Source organism: Scyliorhinus torazame, chromosome 4 (assembly GCF_047496885.1).
Source record: "Scyliorhinus torazame isolate Kashiwa2021f chromosome 4, sScyTor2.1, whole genome shotgun sequence".
In the NCBI taxonomy this organism is placed as follows: domain Eukaryota; kingdom Metazoa; phylum Chordata; class Chondrichthyes; order Carcharhiniformes; family Scyliorhinidae; genus Scyliorhinus; species Scyliorhinus torazame.
Genome location: NC_092710.1, coordinates 71301583 through 71320501, shown reverse-complemented (window position 1 = coordinate 71320501; position 18919 = coordinate 71301583). Strand labels below are relative to the sequence as shown.

Below are 18919 nucleotides of genomic sequence, written 5' to 3'. Positions count from 1 at the left end.
AGACTGGGGAGAGAGAGAGAGCGAGTGAGACTGGGGAGAGAGAGAGAGACGGGGGAGAGAGAGAGAGACTGACTGGGGGGGAAAGAGGCAGACGGGAGGGAGGCAGACTGGGGGGGGGGTGGTGGGGGGGGGGGGGAAGAGAGGCGGATTGGGGGGGGAGATGAGGAGAGGAAGAGGGGGGGAAGGAGAGAGGCAGACTGGGGTGGTTGGGGGGGAGATGAGGAGAGGGAGACTGGGACGAGAGGGGCAGACTGGGGGGAGAGAGGGGCAGACTGGGGGGAGAGAGGGGCAGACTGAGGGTGTTGGGGGGGAGATGAGGAGAGGAAGAGGGGGGGAAGAGAGAGGCGGGTTGGGGGGGGGAGATGAGGAGAGGAAGGGGGGGGAAGGAGAGAGGCAGACTGGGAGGGTTGGGGGGGAGATGAGGAGAGGGAGACTGGGACGAGAGAGGGGCAGACTGGGGGGAGAGAGGGGCAGACTGAGGGGGTTGGGGGGGAGATGAGGAGAGGAAGAGGGGGGGAGAGAGGCGGGTTGGGGGGGTGAGATGAGGAGAAGAGGGGGGGGGAGAGGCAGACTGGGGGGGAGATGAGAGGATGAGGAGAGGAAGAGGGGAGAATGGGGGAGAGGAAGAGAGAGGGCATGGGAGAGAGACTGGGGCGAGAGAGAGATGGGGGACAGAGGAAGAGAAGAGAGTGAGGGTGGGGGGAATGGGGGGACAGACCGGGGGGAGAGGGACAGGTTGGTGGGAGAGCGAGAGCAGCGGGGCAGGGAGGGAGTGAGAAATGGGGGGGGGTGGGAGGGAGAGAGGCGGGGCAGGGAGGGAGGGAGTGAGAAACGGGGGTGGGTGGGAGGGAGAGAGGCTGGGCAGGGAGGGAGTGAGTGAGAAACGGGGGGGGGGGGGGGGGCGTGGGTGGGAGGGAGAGAGGCTGGGCAGGGAGTGACGGAGAGACTGGCTGAGTAAAGGAGCCCGATAAGAAAAGAGAGCAGACCTGTGGGTGAGACTGAAAGTGGAAAAGCCTGGGCAAGACAATGGGAATCCAGTTTGTTGTTCATTGTGAGGTTGAGGGGGATGGGGGGTCTCTCTGAAAGTGGAGCGGGGTTTGAAGGGTGAAAGGGAAGGGAGCGAGAGATGCTGGATTAACATAAGAACTAGGAGCAGGAGTAGGCCATCTGGCTTCTCGAGCGTGCTCCACCATTCAATGAGATCATGGCTGACCTTTTGTGGACTCGGCTCCACTTTCCGGCCGGAACACCATAACCCTTAATCCCTTTATTCTTCAAAAAACGATCGATCTTTACCTTAAAAACATTTAATGAAGGAGCCTCTACTGCTTCACTGGGCAAGGAATTCCATAGATTCACAACCCTTTGGGTGAAGAAGTTCCTCCTAAACTCAGTCCTAAATCTACTTCCCCTTATTTTGAGGCTATGCCCCCTAGTTCTGCTTTCACCTGCCAGTGGAAACAACCTGCCCGCATCTATCCTATCTATTCCCTTCATAATCTTATATGTTTCTATAAGATCCCCCTCATCCTTCTAAATTGCAACGAGTACAGTCCCAGTCTACTCAACCTCTCCTCGTGATCCAACCCCTTCAGCTCTGGGATTAACCTAGTGAATCTCCTCTGCACACCCTCCAGTGCCAGTACGTCCTTTCTCAAGTAAGGAGACCAAAACTGAACACACTACTCCAGGTGTGGCCTCACTAACACCTTATACAATTGCAGCATAACCCCCCCTAGTCTTAAACTCCATCCCTCTAGCAATGAAGGACAACATTCCATTTGCCTTCTTAATCACCTGTTGCACCTGGAAACCACCTTTTTGCGACTCATGCACTAGCACACCCAGGTCTCTCTGCACCGCAGCATGTTTTAATATTTTATAATTTAAATAATCCCTTTTGCTGTTATTCCTACCAAAATGGTAACCTCACATTTGTCAACATTGTATTCCATCTGCCAAACCCTAGCCCATTCACTTCGCCTCTCCAAATCCCTCTGCAGACTTCCAGTATCCTCTGCACTTTTTGCTTTACCACTTATCTTAGTGTCGTCTGCAAACTTGGACACATTGCACTTGGTCCCCAACTCCAAATCATCTATGTAAATTGTGAACAGTTGTGGCCCAACACTGATCCCTGAGGGACACCACTAGCTACTGATTGCCAACCAGAGAAACACCCATTAATCCCCACTCTGTTTTCTATTAATTAACCAATCCTCTATCCATGCTACTACTTTCCCCTAAATGCCATGCATCTTTATCTTATGCAGCAACGTTTTGTGTGGCACCTTGTTAAAGGCTTTCTGGGAATCCAGACATACCACATCCATTGGCTTCCCGTTATCTACCGCACTGTTAATGTCCTCAAAAAATTCCACTAAATTAGTTAGGCACGACCTGCCCTTTATGAACCCATGCTACGTCTGCACAATGGGACGATTTCCGTCCAGATGCCTTGCTATTTCTTCCTTGATGATAGATTCCAGCATCTTCCCTACTATTGAAGTTAAGCTCACTGGCCTATAATTACCCGCTTTCTGCCTACCTCCTTTTTTAAACAGTGGTGTCACGTTTGCTAATTTCCAATCCGCCGGGACCACCACAGAGTCTAGTGAATTTTGGTAAATTATCACTAGTGTTTTGCAATTTCCCTAGCCATCTCTTTTAGCACTCTGGGATGCATTCCATCAGGGCTAGGAGACTTGTCTACCTTTAGCCCCATTACCTTGCCCTTCACTACCCCCTTGGTGATAACAATCCTCTCAAGGTCCTCACCTGTCATAGCGTCATTTCCATCAGTCACTGGCATGTTATTTGTGTCTTCCACTGTGAAGACCGACCCAAAAAACCTGTTCAGTTCCTCAGCCATTTCCTCATCTCCCATTATTAAATCTCCCTTCTCATCCTCTAAAGGACCAGTATTTACCTTAGCCACTCTTTTTTGTTTTATATATTTGTAGAAACTTTTACTATCTGTTTTTATATTCTGAGCAAGTTTACTCTCATAATCTATCTTACTCTTTGTAGCTTTTTTAGTAGCTTTCTGTTGCTCCCTAAAGATTTCTCAGTCCTCTAGTCTCCTACTGATCTTTGCTACTTTGTATGTTTTTTCCTTCAATTTGATACTCTCCCTTATTTCCTTCGAGATCCACGGTCGATTTTCCCTCATTTTACCGTCCTTCCTTTTTGTTGGTATAAACCTTTGCTGAGCACTGTGAAAAATCACTTGGAAGGTTCTCCACTGTTCCTCAACTGTTTCACCATAAAGTCTTTGCTCCCAGTCTACCTTAGCTAGTTCTTCTCTCATCCCATTGTAATTTCCTTTGTTTAAGCACAAAACACTAGTGCTTGACTTTACGTTCTCACCCTCCATCTGTATTTTAAATTCCACCATATTGTGATCGCTCCTTCCGAGAGGATCCCTAACTATGAGATCCTGAATCAATCCTGTCTCATTACACAGGACCAGATCTAGGACCGCTTGTTCCCTCGTAGGTTCCATTACTTACTGTTCTAGGAAACTATCGCGGATACATTCTATAAACTCCTCCTCAAGTCTGCCTTGACTGACCTGGTTGTACCAATCGACATGTAGATTAAAATCCCCCATGATAACTGCTGTACCATTTCTACATGCATCAGTTATTTCTTTGTTTATTGCCTGCCCCACCATAATGTTACTATTTGGTGGCCTATAGACTACTCCTATCAGTGACTTTTTCGCCTTACTATTCCTGATTTCCACCCAATTGGATTCAACCTTATCCTCCATAGCACCGATGTCATCCCTTACTGTTGCCCGGATGTCATCCTTAAATAACAGAGCTACACCACCTCCCTTACCATCCACTCTGTCCTTCCGAATAGTTTGATACCCTCGGATATTTAACTCCCAGTCGTGACCATCCTTTAACCATGTTTCAGTAATGGCCACTAAATCATAGTCATTCACGATAATTTGCGCCATCAACTCATTTACCTTATTCCAAATACTACAATTAACTCACTGATGTGTGTCAAGCTTGATGTTTGGTAATAAGCATTTTTATGTTTCTCTGCAGCTTCACAGCCAGGAGCCGAGGAAGTTGTTCAGGTAAAGCAGCAAACATTGAACGCTTTTAAAGGCCCTTTGACATCCTCATGCCATCCCCAAGTTCATTACAGCCAAACAAGATGTTTGTTCGCTATATTATCAGCAATGGAAAGCCTCCAAGTGACAGACAAAAGATTGAGCCTCTGACTGAATTTTACATGTTCTGTCCTGGGAGTGTTTGATGAGGACAGTGTAGAGGGAGATTTACTCTGTACCTAACCCCGTGCTGTACCTGCCCTGGGAGTGTTTGATGGGGACAGTGTAGAGGGGGCTTTACTCTGTATCTAACCCCGTGCTGTACCTGCCCTGGGAGTGTTTGATGGGGACAGTGTAGAGGGGGCTTTACTCTGTATCTAACCCCGTGCTGTACCTGTCCTGGGAGAGTTTGATGGGGACAGTGTAGAGGGAGCTTTACTCCGTATCTAACCCCGTGCTGTACATGTCCTGGGAGTGTTTGATGGGGACAGTGGAGAGGGAGCTCTACTCTGTATCTAACCCCGTGCTGTACCTGTCCTGGGAGTGTTTGATGGAAACAGTGCAGAGGGAGCTTTACTCTGTATCTAACCCCGTGCTGCACCTGTCCTGGGAGTGTTTGATGGGGACAGTGCAGAGGGAGCTTTACACTGTATCTAACCCCGTGCTGTACCTGTCCTGGGAGTGTTTGATGGGGACAGTGTCGAGGGAGCTTTACTCTGTATCTAACCCCGTGCTGTACCTGTCCTGGGAGTGTTTTGATGAGGATAGTGTAGACGGAACTTTACTTACCATTTTCTTTACCGTGTTGTCCTCTCTCACCCAGGGAAGGTTTATTCGGCTGAAAACATTGACCATTTGCAGACGTCTTGTGACTCCCTCCGTCAGCTGATGGTCTGGTCACATGACCACAGCAGGGAATGTGGCTTCATCCCCAATCTGAAGTCCATTGTGTCAGGACGTGTTGAGGACTCGGTGACTGTGGTGTGGAGCTGCGCCGGCGGCCACTCCTACTCCTGGGAGATGCTGGCATCGAAAAAGGGAGAGGAGGAGGGTGGCGTAGAGCAGAGGCCAGCGCGGGCACCTGTGCGCGGCACGGGCCGGCCCAGGAGACGTGTTCTCAGCACCCTGCCGTCGAATGGCAAGCGAGCCCGGCCGGGGTCAGAGAGAGTGACAAAGGAGGGATCTCAGGAAGTGTCAAGTACCGAGCAGACGAAAGGGAAGGACTCCATTGTGACAACAGAGAGCGAAACCGCGGGGGCAAACTGCCAAATGAAGGAGGCTGGGGAACCAGCCAGGAGCTTTCTCCCAGCATTACCCGACACCCCGGAGGAGACTGAGACGCTGGCGCCACCCATACCGCCTGTCCAGGCGCCGGGCGAGGGAAAGGTGGACGAGGGAAAGGCAGACGACAACCACAGCTTTGAGCAGCCCACCCTGGTGGAGAGACTCCCGGCCATGCCGAGCCAAGAAGATGCTTCTCCGCAAGCTGCTCCGACCCCAGGCAGGCCCCGGAGAAACCGCAGGAAGGCAGTTCGCACGCCCGCACAGCTGGACAATGCTGACCTTCTGCAGCTGGTGTGCGAGTCGGACAGTGAAGAGCAGCCAAACGGAAAGCCATCCACCAGGCAGGAGGAGGAGCAGAAGCAGGAAGGTGAGGATGAAAGTGTGTTAGAATCAAAAGGAGTTATCTGTACTTATGGGTGCGCCCCTGTGTGTGCTATAGAAATCACTATGAATCAGGAGGTGAAAATGAGGGAGGAACTGAAAGCAATTACAATCACCAGGGAAAGGGGACTTCCAAAATTATCTGCACTAAATGCTGAGAATTGCCCAGGTCCTGATGGACTTCATCTTAAAGCCTTAAAATAACAGGCTGCTGAAATAGTCGATGCATTGCTTTTAATTTTCCAAGTTCCTCAGATTCTGGAAATGTCCCATCAGACAGGAAAATTGCAAATGTGACGCCTCTATTCAAGAGACGGAGGGAGACCGAAAGCAGGGAGCTACAGGCCAGTTAGCTTTAATATCTGTCTGTGGGAAATTGCTGGTCTGTATTAGTAAGCAGGTTATAGCGCTTGAGAAATCTCACAACAATCTGGCTGAGTCAACATGGTTCCGTGAAAGGGAAGTCCTGTGTGACAAGTTTATTGGAGTTCCTGAAGGAAGTAACGAGCAACGTGGATAAAGGAGAACCTGTGGGTGTTGTGTACTTGGATTTCCCGAAGATATTTGATACATGAAAGGTTATGTCGCAATATAAAAGCTGATGGTGTTGAGGAGTAAGATATTCGCATTGATAGAGGATTATTTAGCTAACAGGAAATTGAGTAGGCATAAATGAGTCATTTTGGGGTTGGGAAGATGTGACGAATGGAGTGACACTGGGATCCATGCTGGGCGTCAAATATATACATTTATATCAACGATATAAATCGTTATGGGGATGAAGGGACCAAACGTATAGTTGCTAAGTTTCCTGATGATGCAACGATGGGTGGGAAGAGTCTACAACGAGCATAGGTTGAGTGAGTGGACAAAAAGATTGGCAGATGGAAGATTAATGTGGGGAAACGTGATCGTGTCCACTTTGGCAAGAAGAATGGAAAAGCAATATTCGATCTCGATGGAGAGAGATTACAGAAATCGGAGGTATGGAGGGTATTGGTATATGAAGCATAAGTGAGTATGCAAGCACAGCAAGTGATGAGGAAGGTAAATAAAATGTTGGTGTTTATTGTAGGGGAATGAAATACAAAAGTGGGAGCTTGCTGCAGTTGGTGAGATCATATCTCGAGCACTGTGTACAGTTCTGGTCTCATTTAAGGATACAAGTGCTTTAGCAGTTCAGACAAATTTCACTTGACCGATTACGGGATGGGAGTTTTTAATCTTGGGAGGAGAGGTTGGACAACCTGGGCCTGTATGCACTAGAATTCTGATGATGAGAGGTGATCTTATTGAAATAAATAAGGTCCTCCTGGGTCTTGACATGGTGAATGCTGAAAGGACGTTTCTCCCTGCGGCCGCGATTGGGGGGGCTCCAGGGGGTGAAAGACCTCCTCCTAACTGATCAGACCGTGAATGAATGGTAGTTGTATGTGTATGTGTGTTATACAATTCGTAAAGACTGGGTGTGTTGTGTTACAGACTGGTGCTTTGTCTCAGTGACGGGGACGGCAGTGTTTTAGAGTTTGCTCCCTGCAATGTCTGCCTTTCTCTGTTACAGGTTCCCAGGAGTCAGAGGCACAAGTTGCAGAGACTGAGCTCACGTTGACGAGGTGAGATCTCAAGATCTTCCCGTGTTATGTTCAGGTGCGTTGTTTCTGGGATAATGCTCCCTTCTTCGCGAGGCCCAGCACAGATAACGAGCCAGAGGTCCACAGAAACACTCCCAATATCCCCCCCCTCCTCCAAAAAACGCCATTGAATGCCTCACCCTGCCCTCCATCCCCCGGAATGCCACTCTCCCCAAGAACACATCCTCCTTGGAACACATCGCCCTGTCTGTACTCCCACCACCCCCCCCCCCCCCTGACTTTCCTCGACCGCCTCCCCGTGTCGTCATTTCCCCCCCCCCCCCCCCCCCCCCCAACGCGAGCTATCACCATCCCCACCCCCGGCAGCCCCACAATTCTCTGTTATGTCTCACGCCAACCTGTGTCCCACTGAAACACTTTGGAGAGAGATGCTTCATGAGTTGGCCATATAGTTTTAAATAAAAAGCAGCTTAACCACACCGTAAGCGTCCCCAGAATCGTATCCCGCTCCTCCTCGCTCTTGTCAGTCACACCGCCTTAACTATCGGTGTTCCCTCAAACGCACCCTCGCCACTCCCCTCCCCTCCACTCCTTCCATCAAACACCCACTCTGAGCATTTTGCTGTCGTAGCGCAGCCTTTTCACTCCGCCACCAATCCCTTCTCTCGTGCTCACTGACAGGATGGGTATTGTCCAACGACCTTGCTCCTTTTTGGGGGACACGCTATAATATTTTTAGTAAAACAAATAAACAACAAGGGACAAATGGGCGTAGGGTCAAATGAAGAAATTAATAGTGGCAACCCCTGAGAGGGCAACTAACCATAAGAGCATAACGCACAGAAGAATGTTACAGAAATCAAATTAAAATCTGCTCGTACAAGTGTGGGCACTGTGCAGCCGGACAATTTTCCACATCGCCGGGTAGCTGCCTTTGTTGTAACTACTGGAACAGCTTGTCCCTCGCTTCCTGTTCCTCACAGTGACGAGGATTGTGACGAGGATGAGGAGGAGTTAACGGAGGCGGACTCTGATGATGAATATCAATTTTTTGACGATCCCAAGGATGAAAACTATATCCCCTCGTCAGAAAGGTAGGTTCCCGAAGGTTTATGCGTCCGGGGTTCTTTGATTCCCAAGCGCTCGCCATGTGTCGAGACACTTTGCTCAGGACTTTGCTCCTTGTGCCCAGCCATTGACCTTCCCCGAACCCTCCCTGTGCATATCCACACTGTTCCTGAACACACTCTGTGGGTCCGCGCTGTTCCCACCTCCTCCCATTGTATCTGCGCTGTTCCCAACACCGGCCTGTGTATCTAGACAGTTCCAGATACCTTTGTGTATCCGCGGTATTACTGAACCCTCACAGCACGGCCGTGCTGTTCCCGAACCTTCACCGCGAGTCCGTGCTGTCCTCGAACCCTCCCTGTGTGCCCATACAGTTCCTGAACCCTCCCCTTGTGCACATATTGTTCCAGAACCCTCCTTGTGTGCCCATACTGTTCCTTAACACTTCCCGTGTGCACATACTGTTCCAGAACCCTCCCCGTGTGCCCATACTGTTCCAGAACCCTCCCCGTGTGCACATACTGTGCCTGAACCCTCCCCTTGTGCCCATACTGTTCCCGAACCCTCCCCATGTGCACGTACTTTTCCAGAACCCTCCCTGTGTGCCCATACTTTTCCAGAACCCTCCCCATATGCCCATAGTGTTCTTTAACCCTTCCTGTGTGCCCATACTGTTCCAGAACCCTTCCAGCTTGCCCATACTGTTCCTTAACCCTTCCCGTGTGCACATACTGTTCCTTAACCCTTCCTGTGTGCCCATACTGTTCCAGAACCCTTCCAGCTTGCCCATACTGTTCTTTAACCCTTCCCGTGTGCCCATACTGTTCCTTAACCCTCCCCGTGTGCACATACTGTTCCCTAACCCTTCCTGTGTGCCCATACTGTTCCAGAACCCTTCCCGTGTGCCCATACTGTTCCTTAACCCTCCCCGTGTGCACACACTGTTCCCGAACCCTTCCCGTGTGCCCATACTGTTCCCGAACCCTCCCCGTGTGCCCATACTGTTCCCGAACCCTCCCCGTGTGCCCATACTGTTCCCGAACCCTCGCCTTGTGCACATACTGTTCCCGAACCCTCGCCTTGTGCACATACTGTTCCTTAACACTTCCCGTATGCCCATACTGTTGCAGAACCCTCCCCGTACATTCACGCAGTTCCCGGCCCCTCCTGCACATCCGTGTTTCTCCAGACCCCTCTCCGACTGCCTGCGCTGCACCCGCCCCCTCGCCGCCTGCCTGCTCTGCACCCGCCCCCCCTCGCCGCCTGCCTGCTCTGCTCCCGCCCCCCTCGCCGCCTGCCCGCGCTGCTCCCGGCCGCCTGCCCGCGCTGCTCCCGCCCCCCCTCGCCGCCTGCCCGCGCTGCTCCCGCCCCCCTCGCCGCCTGCCCGCGCTGCTCCCGCCCCCCTCGCCGCCTGCCCGCGCTGCTCCCCGCCCCCCTCGCCGCCTGCCCGCGCTGCTCCCGCCCCCCTCGCCGCCTGCCCGCGCTGCTCCCGCCCCCCTCGCCGCCTGCCCGCGCTGCTCCCGCCCCCCTCGCCGCCTGCCCGCGCTGCTCCCGCCCCCCTCGCCGCCTGCCCGCGCTGCTCCCGCCCCCCTCGCCGCCTGCCCGCGCTGCTCCCGCCCCCCTCGCCGCCTGCCCGCGCTGCTCCCGCCCCCCTCGCCGCCTGCCCGCGCTGCTCCCGCCCCCCTCGCCGCCTGCCCGCGCTGCTCCCGCCCCCCTCGCCGCCTGCCCGCGCTGCTCCCGCCCCCCTCGCCGCCTGCCCGCGCTGCTCCCGCCCCCCTCGCCGCCTGCCCGCGCTGCTCCCGCCCCCCTCGCCGCCTGCCCGCGCTGCTCCCGCCCCCCTCGCCGCCTGCCCGCGCTGCTCCCGCCCCCCTCGCCGCCTGCCCGCGCTGCTCCCGGCCGCCTGCCCGCGCTGCTCCCGCCCCCCTCGCCGCCTGCCCGCGCTGCTCCCGCCCCCCTCGCCGCCTGCCCGCGCTGCTCCCGCCCCCCTCGCCGCCTGCCCGCGCTGCTCCCGCCCCCCTCGCCGCCTGCCCGCGCTGCTCCCGCCCCCTCGCCGCCTGCCCGCGCTGCTCCCGCCCCCCTCGCCGCCTGCCCGCGCTGCTCCCGCCCCCCTCGCCGCCTGCCCGCGCTGCTCCCGCCCCCCTCGCCGCCTGCCCGCGCTGCTCCCGCCCCCCTCGCCGCCTGCCCGCGCTGCTCCCGCCCCCCTCGCCGCCTGCCCGCGCTGCTCCCGCCCCCCTCGCCGCCTGCCCGCGCTGCTCCCGCCCCCCTCGCCGCCTGCCCGCGCTGCTCCCGCCCCCCTCGCCGCCTGCCCGCGCTGCTCCCGCCCCCCTCGCCGCCTGCCCGCGCTGCTCCCGCCCCCCTCGCCGCCTGCCCGCGCTGCTCCCGCCCCCCTCGCCGCCTGCCCGCGCTGCTCCCGCCCCCCTCGCCGCCTGCCCGCGCTGCTCCCGCCCCCCTCGCCGCCTGCCCGCGCTGCTCCCGCCCCCCTCGCCGCCTGCCCGCGCTGCTCCCGCCCCCCTCGCCGCCTGCCCGCGCTGCTCCCGCCCCCCTCGCCGCCTGCCCGCGCTGCTCCCGCCCCCCTCGCCGCCTGCCCGCGCTGCTCCCGCCCCCCTCGCCGCCTGCCCGCGCTGCTCCCGCCCCCCTCGCCGCCTGCCCGCGCTGCTCCCGCCCCCCTCGCCGCCTGCCCGCGCTGCTCCCGCCCCCCTCGCCGCCTGCCCGCGCTGCTCCCGCCCCCCTCGCCGCCTGCCCGCGCTGCTCCCGCCCCCCTCGCCGCCTGCCCGCGCTGCTCCCGCCCCCCTCGCCGCCTGCCCGCGCTGCTCCCGCCCCCCTCGCCGCCTGCCCGCGCTGCTCCCGCCCCCCTCGCCGCCTGCCCGCGCTGCTCCCGCCCCCCTCGCCGCCTGCCCGCGCTGCTCCCGCCCCCCTCGCCGCCTGCCTGCGCTGCTCCCGCCCCCCTCGCCGCCTGCCCGCGCTGCTCCCGCCCCCCTCGCCGCCTGCCCGCGCTGCTCCCGCCCCCCTCGCCGCCTGCCCGCGCTGCTCCCGCCCCCCTCGCCGCCTGCCCGCGCTGCTCCCGCCCCCCTCGCCGCCTGCCCGCGCTGCTCCCGCCCCCCTCGCCGCCTGCCCGCGCTGCTCCCGCCCCCCTCGCCGCCTGCCCGCGCTGCTCCCGCCCCCCTCGCCGCCTGCCCGCGCTGCTCCCGCCCCCCTCGCCGCCTGCCCGCGCTGCTCCCGCCCCCCTCGCCGCCTGCCCGCGCTGCTCCCGCCCCCCTCGCCGCCTGCCCGCGCTGCTCCCGCCCCCCTCGCCGCCTGCCCGCGCTGCTCCCGCCCCCCTCGCCGCCTGCCCGCGCTGCTCCCGCCCCCCTCGCCGCCTGCCCGCGCTGCTCCCGCCCCCCTCGCCGCCTGCCCGCGCTGCTCCCGCCCCCCTCGCCGCCTGCCCGCGCTGCTCCCGCCCCCCTCGCCGCCTGCCCGCGCTGCTCCCGCCCCCCCTCGCCGCCTGCCCGCGCTGCTCCCGCCCCCCTCGCCGCCTGCCCGCGCTGCTCCCGCCCCCCCTCGCCGCCTGCCCGCGCTGCTCCCGGCCCCCTCGCCGCCTGCCCGCGCTGCTCCCGGCCCCCCTCGCCGCCTGCCCGCGCTGCTCCCGCCCCCCTCGCCGCCTGCCCGCGCTGCTCCCGCCCCCCTCGCCGCCTGCCCGCGCTGCTCCCGGCCCCCTCGCCGCCTGCCCGCGCTGCTCCCGGCCCCCTCGCCGCCTGCCCGCGCTGCTCCCGGCCCCCTCGCCGCCTGCCCGCGCTGCTCCCGCCCCCCTCGCCGCCTGCCCGCGCTGCTCCCGCCCCCCTCGCCGCCTGCCCGCGCTGCTCCCGCCCCCCTCGCCGCCTGCCCGCGCTGCTCCCGCCCCCCTCGCCGCCTGCCCGCGCTGCTCCCGCCCCCCTCGCCGCCTGCCCGCGCTGCTCCCGCCCCCCTCGCCGCCTGCCCGCGCTGCTCCCGCCCCCCTCGCCGCCTGCCCGCGCTGCTCCCGCCCCCCTCGCCGCCTGCCCGCGCTGCTCCCGCCCCCCTCGCCGCCTGCCCGCGCTGCTCCCGCCCCCCTCGCCGCCTGCCCGCGCTGCTCCCGCCCCCCTCGCCGCCTGCCCGCGCTGCTCCCGCCCCCCTCGCCGCCTGCCCGCGCTGCTCCCGACCCCTCGCCGCCTGCCCGCGCTGCTCCCGCCCCCTCGCCCCCTGCCCGCGCTGCTCCCGCCCCCCCCTGCCCACGCTGCTCCCGCCCGCCCGCCGACTGCCCGCGCTGCTCCCGCCCCCCCTGCCGCCTGCCCGCGCTGCTCCCGCCCCCCCCGCCGCCTGCCCGCGCTTCTCCCGCCCGCCCCCCCCCCCCCCCGTCGCCTGCCCGCGCTGCTCCCTCCCCCCCGCCGCCTGCCCGCGCTGCTCCGCCCCCCCCCCGCCGCCTGCCAGCGCTGCTCCGGCCCCCCCCCCGCCGCCTGCCAGCGCTGCTCCGGCCCCCCCCCCCGCCGCCTGCCAGCGCTGCTCCGGCCCCCCCCGCCGCCTGCCAGCGCTGCTCCGGCCCCCCCCCCGCCGCCTGCCAGCGCTGCTCCGGCCCCCCCCCCCGCCGCCTGCCAGCGCTGCTCCGGCCCCCCCCCCCGCCGCCTGCCAGCGCTGCTCCGGCCCCCCCCCCCGCCGCCTGCCAGCGCTGCTCCGGCCCCCCCCCCCACCGCCTGCCCGGCTGCTCCGGCCCCCCCCCCCCGCCGCCTGCCAGCGCTGCTCCGGCCCCCCCCGCCGCCTGCCAGCGCTGCTCCGGCCCCCCCCGCCGCCTGCCAGCGCTGCTCCGCCCCCCCCCGCCGCCTGCCCGCGCTGCTCCGCCCCCCCCCCGCCGCCTGCCCACGCTGCTCCCGCCCTGCCCGCACTGCTTCCGCCCCCCCGCCGCCTGCCCGCGCTGCTCCCGCCCCCCCCCCCGCCGCCTGCCCGCGCTGCTCCCGCCCCCCCCGCCGCCTGCCCGCGCTGCTCCCGCCCCCCCCCCCCCCCCGCCGCCTGCCCACGCTGCTCCCGCCCCCCGCCCTGCTCCCGCCCCCCTCCGCCACCTGCCCGCGCTGCTCCACTTCAGATTGTTTGTTCCACATTGACCTGTTTAAGTTTCTGGCAATCGGACTGTGTCTGGATAGTGTGGAGCTGGATATGTGTTGATTTCTATTGTCTAGTGGCTCAGACCGAGAGAAAAGGAAGGGAAGACCTCGCCGGAACAGTGTGAAGAAGATCCCGGAGGAAGTAATAAACAGGTAGTGATACCCCCAATTCTACCCCTCCCTTGGTTCATCTAGAATAGTATCTGGGCAGTCAGTCTGGGAACATCGGAGCAGGAGTAGGCTGATCAGCACAATGATCTTGCACTGCATTTTAAACCGGTAGTGGTTGATCGTCCACCTCTGCACCATTTCTCCACTGTCTCCACGTGCCTTTGATGTCTCCAGAAATCCTAGCGATTTCTGTTTTGAACATGCTCAATAATTAAGCTTCCACAACTCTCTAGGCTAGGAATTTCCACCTGGTCACCACTCACGGAAGACATTCCTCGTCAGCTCAGTCTTCAATAGTCTGCTCCCTATCCTGTGGCTGATTTTTTGTTTACGGAATGTGGGGGTCGCTGGCCAGACCAGCATTTATTGCCCATCACTAGTTGCCCCTCTGCAGGTGGTGGTAAGCTGCCACCACCTTGAACCGCTGCAGTTCCAGTGGTGCTGTTGGGGCAGTTCAGGATTTTGACCCAGCGACCGTGAAGGAATGGCGATATATTTCCAAGTCAGGGTGGTGAGTGACTTGGAGGGGAAACGGCACGTGGTGGGGGTCCCAGGTATCTGCTGCTCTTGTCCTTCTAGATGGAGTGGTCATGGGATTGGAAGGTGTTGTCGAAGGAACCTTGGTAAGTTACTACAGTGTATCTTCTTGCAGATGGTACACAAGACTGATTGTGTGTCGGTGATGGAGGGTTTGAATGTTTGCGGAAGGGGCAGTAATCAAATGGGCTGTTTTGTCCTGGATGGGGTCGAGCTTCTTTAGTGAGGCAAATGGAGAGTATTCCATCACACTCCTGACTTATGCCTTGTAGATGGTGAACAGGCTTTGGGAAGTCAGTAGGTGAGTTACTCACCACAAGATTCCTAGTCTGTGATCTACTCTGGTTGCCACAGTATTTATATGGCTAGTCCAGTTCAGTTTCTGGTCAATGGTAAGCTGTTGACAGTGGAGAATTCAGTGATGGTAATGCTATTGAATTTCAAGGGGTGATGGATTCGATCCTCTCTTGTTGTAGATGGTCATTGCCGTCGCGCAAATGTTACTTGCCACTTGTCTGCCTAAGCCTCGATACAGTTCAGATCTCGCTGCATTTGGACATGGATTGGTTCAGTATCTGAGGAGTTTAGCTCTTTGGATCAAGGCTGGAATGAGGACAAAGTTAAGTGACCCTGGCAGAACTCAACTGAGCGTCTGTAAGTGCTGCTTGGTAACGCTGTTAATGTCATATCTCACCACCCTGGGGAAAACATCCAATCCACAACCCCCTGTCGCGGCTTGTCAGAATGTTGTACGTTTCAATGAGGTCACTTCTCATTCATCGCAACTCTAGAGAATACAGGCCCAGTTTCTTCCAGCTCTCCTCATGAGACCGTCCCAAGGATCAGTCTGCTGAACCTCGGTTGCATTCCAGCTGTGGCACGTGTTATGGGCGAGCCGTTTTGAGAACCCCAAAATGTATCATGGAGTTCAACCAACCTCTCCCTTTAATGGATTTGTTGCTTTTCCTAGCACACGGCTTGTTCCCTAGGTGTGGGATTACAATTATGGACACGTGGGTTTTTAAACACAAAACACTGTTTATTCCATGAACTCAACTTAACATCTTAAATAAACATTGGATCTCTTAACACCCCTTACTTCAAAGACAACTCAGAAAATATTGCAACAGTAAATAATTCCTTAAAATGTTCCTTCAAACTTCCAAGAGATTTAACGCCTTTAAACAGAATCACACCAGGTTAAAGGCTTCACTATTATGAGTTTAAATCACCCAAATGATCCAGAGATAGTCATTCATGGCAGAGATCCAGCTCACTGCAAAACACAAGCACAGACCCAGCTCTTTTCCTCCAAACCACAAAATGGCTGACCTAACCTCAGCTCCACCCACTCTCTGACATCACTGTTTTCTTAAAGGTACATTGCTTAAACATCCATGTCTTAAAGGTACTCTCACATGACACAAGTCTATCCTTCCTTAGTTAAGCAGACCAAAACTATACGCAATACCGCAGTCTTTATACAGTTGCAGCAAGACATCTTTAACTCGTGTACTCAAATAACCTTGTGATGAAAACCAACGTACCACTTACCTTCCTAACCGCTTGTTGCACCCGCATTTTAGCTTATAGTGACTCATGAACAAGTACACTCTCTGGACATGAACACTTCCCAATCTCTCACCATTTAAGGAATACTCTGCCTTTTTTTGCCACCAAAGTGGATAACTTCACACTTATTCACATTATATTCCTTTTGCCATGTTCTTGCCTGCCCATTTGCTTGTCCTGTGCAAACCCCCTTGATGCCTCCTTGCATCCTTCTCCTCTTCGACTTAATACCGCATTGTGTCATCAGCAAATTTGGAAATATTCGGTATTGCCACCTCACCATTTGCCACCATTAACAATCTTCATCCCTTAATGGCACCATTAACACTCCCCTTTGTCTTGTGTCCATGACAAATTTGTCAAAGTCTCCTTTGCCCCGGCCTATCCCGTGTCTTCTATTCTGCCGCACCTCCTCTGCCCCCTTTCAAACTGTATAATTCTGCACATTTCTACCTGCCTTCAGTTCTGGTGAAGGACCATTTCAATCTGAAATGCCAACTCTGTTTCTCCCTCCACAGAGGCTGCCAGACCTGTTGAGTTTTTTCCCCCAACATTTTCTGTTTTTATTTCAGATTTCCGACATCCGCAGTATTCTGCTTTTATTGGGAATGTTGCATTTGGTAATTGACTTCAGGAAGCAAAGTACTGTACACACCCCTGTCAGCATCAACGGGGCCGATGTGGAGATGGTTAGCAGTTTAAAATTCCTAGGGGTGCACATCTCCAAAAATCTGTCCTGGTCCACCCACGTCGACGTTACCACCAAGAAAGCACAACAGCGCCTATACTTCCTCAGGAAACTAAGGAAATTTGGCATGTCCACATTAACCCTTACCAACTTTTACAGATGCACCATAGAAAGCATCCTATCGGGCTGCATCACAGCCTGGCATGGCAACTGCTCGGCCCAAAACCGCAAGAAACTTCAGAGAGTCGTCAACACCGCCCAGTCCATCACACAAATCTGCCTCCCATCCACTGACTCCATCTACACCTCCCGCTGCCTGGGGAAAGCGGGCAGTATAATCAAAGATCCCTCCCACCCAGCTTACTCACTCTTCCAACTTCTTCCATCGGGCAGGAGATACAGAAGTCTGAGAACACGCACGAACAGACTCAAAAACAGCTTCTTCCCCACTGTCACCAGACTCCTAAATGACCCTCTTATAGACTGATTTCATTAACACTACACCCTGTATGCTTCATCCGATGCCAGTGCTTATGTAGTTACATTGTTTATGTTGTGTTCCCCTATTATGTATTTTCTTTTATTCCCTTTTCTTCTCATGTACTTAATGATCTGTTGAGCTGCTCGCAGAAAAATACTTTTCACTGTCCCTCGGTACACGTGACAATAAACAAATCCAATCAAATTTGGTTCCCACATCCAAATCATTGAAATGGATTTTGGATAGCTGGGGCCTGCAGTACCTCAGCAGTCACAGCCTGCCAATCTGAAAATACTCTGTTATCCTTTTGTTTTCTCCCACTTCTCAATCCATCCCAGCATGTTACCCCCTCTGCCCCCATTCAATTCCATCTGATCTAATTTTGTTCACAAACCTGTGTGGGGCATCAAAAAGCTTAGATTCAAATACCAGCACATCCCCTGCTTCTCCTTTATCTAACACCCTGAAAAACACTCTCAACAGCGTTTGTCAGATAGGATTTCCCTTACCGAAATTCATGTTGACACTCTCCAACTATGGCCTTATTTTCCAAGTGTCCAGTTATCTCTTTTATGGTAGATTCTAGCATTTTTCTGACCACTGACATCAAACTAAGAGGTCTGCAGTTCCCTATTTTCCTCTCTCCTATCCTCAAATCATGGGATTCACATTTGCTACTTCCCAGCCTGCAGAAACCAAGGTCAATGAGAGGCCACATTTAAAATACTGTGTCCAGTTTTGGTCCCCTTATTTCAGGAAAGATCGGAGTACGGAGGAGGTTTATTGGGATGATCCTGGATATGGAAGAACTGCCATATGAGGAAGGGTTAAACTGGTCGGGTCTGCACGCCTTGGAGTTCAGAAGAATGAGAGGTGATATGATTGAAACATATCAGATTCTTAGGGAGTTAGACGGGGAATAATTAAATATTCCAGTTAAATATTGGGAGGATGTTTCCAGTCATGGGAGAGGGGAGAGTATACGGCCAGAGGGCATAGTCGAAGAATAAGGGGGAGCTCATTTAAGACGGATTTGAGGAAGAATCTCTTCTCTGAAAGAGTGGTGTAGACAGTCAATGGATGGGAGGCGGACTCATGTGATGGACTGGGCTGTGTTCACTACTCTGTAGTTTCTTATGGTCTTGGGCCACGCAGTCGCCATATCAGGCTGTGATGCAGCCAGATAGAATGCTTCCTATAGTGCACCTGTAAAAGTTGGTAAGAGTCAATGTGGACTTGCCAAATTTCCTTCATTTCCTGATTTGTTTCTTGGTTGTAGCGTCGACGTGGCTGGACCAGGACAGGTGGTTGGTGATGTGTACGCCTAGGAATTTGAAGCTGTCCGCCATCTCCACCTCGGCACCATTGATGTGTACGGCACTTTGCTTCCTGAAGCCAGTGACCACCTACGTAGTTTTGCTGATATTGAGGGAGGAATTGTTGTAGTTTCACCACGCCACTAGGTTCCCCATCTTCCTCCTGTACTCTGACTCATTGTTGTTTGAGATCCGACCCACTATGGTCTTGTCATCAGCAAACTTGTAGATGGAGTTGGAGCTGAATTTTGCCACACAGTCGTGTGTGGGGCCCCGGTATAGAGACTATCGTGGAGGAGGTTAGGGTTAGGGTCGTTTATCCTTTCTGATTGTGACCTATAGGTCAGGAAATCGAGGATCCAATTGCAGGGGGAGGAGTCAAGTCCTAGGTTTTGGAGTTTGGGTATAAACTTGGCTGGGATTATGTGTTGAAGGTGGATAAGAGTCTGACGTAGGCGTTCTTGTTGTCGAGATGCTCCAGGGATGAGTGTAGGGCCAGGGAGATGGCGTCGGCTGTGGACCAGTTGTGGCGGTATTCGAATTGCAGTGGATCAAGGCATTCTGGGAGTATGGAGTTGATCTGTCTCAAAACCGACCTCTCGAAGCACTTCATAATGAAAGATGTCAAAGCCACCGGGCTTGAGGCATGTTGCCTGGTTCTTCTTTGGCA

General features: G+C 56.5%; 1 protein-coding gene across 2 annotated transcripts in view; it reads left to right on the top strand.

Moving 5' to 3' along the window:
• The window catches only part of LOC140410295 (uncharacterized), a 176055-nt gene that overhangs the window by 37738 nt on the left and 119398 nt on the right, over nt 1-18919 (top strand). For both annotated transcript variants that reach the window (XM_072498274.1, XM_072498273.1), the window contains exons 2-6: nt 4065-4096; nt 4896-5723; nt 7299-7350; nt 8313-8423; nt 13560-13637. In XM_072498274.1, coding sequence (XP_072354375.1) covers nt 4065-4096; nt 4896-5723; nt 7299-7350; nt 8313-8423; nt 13560-13637 — 1101 coding nt within the window. The remainder of the gene's footprint in view (nt 1-4064; nt 4097-4895; nt 5724-7298; nt 7351-8312; nt 8424-13559; nt 13638-18919) is intronic.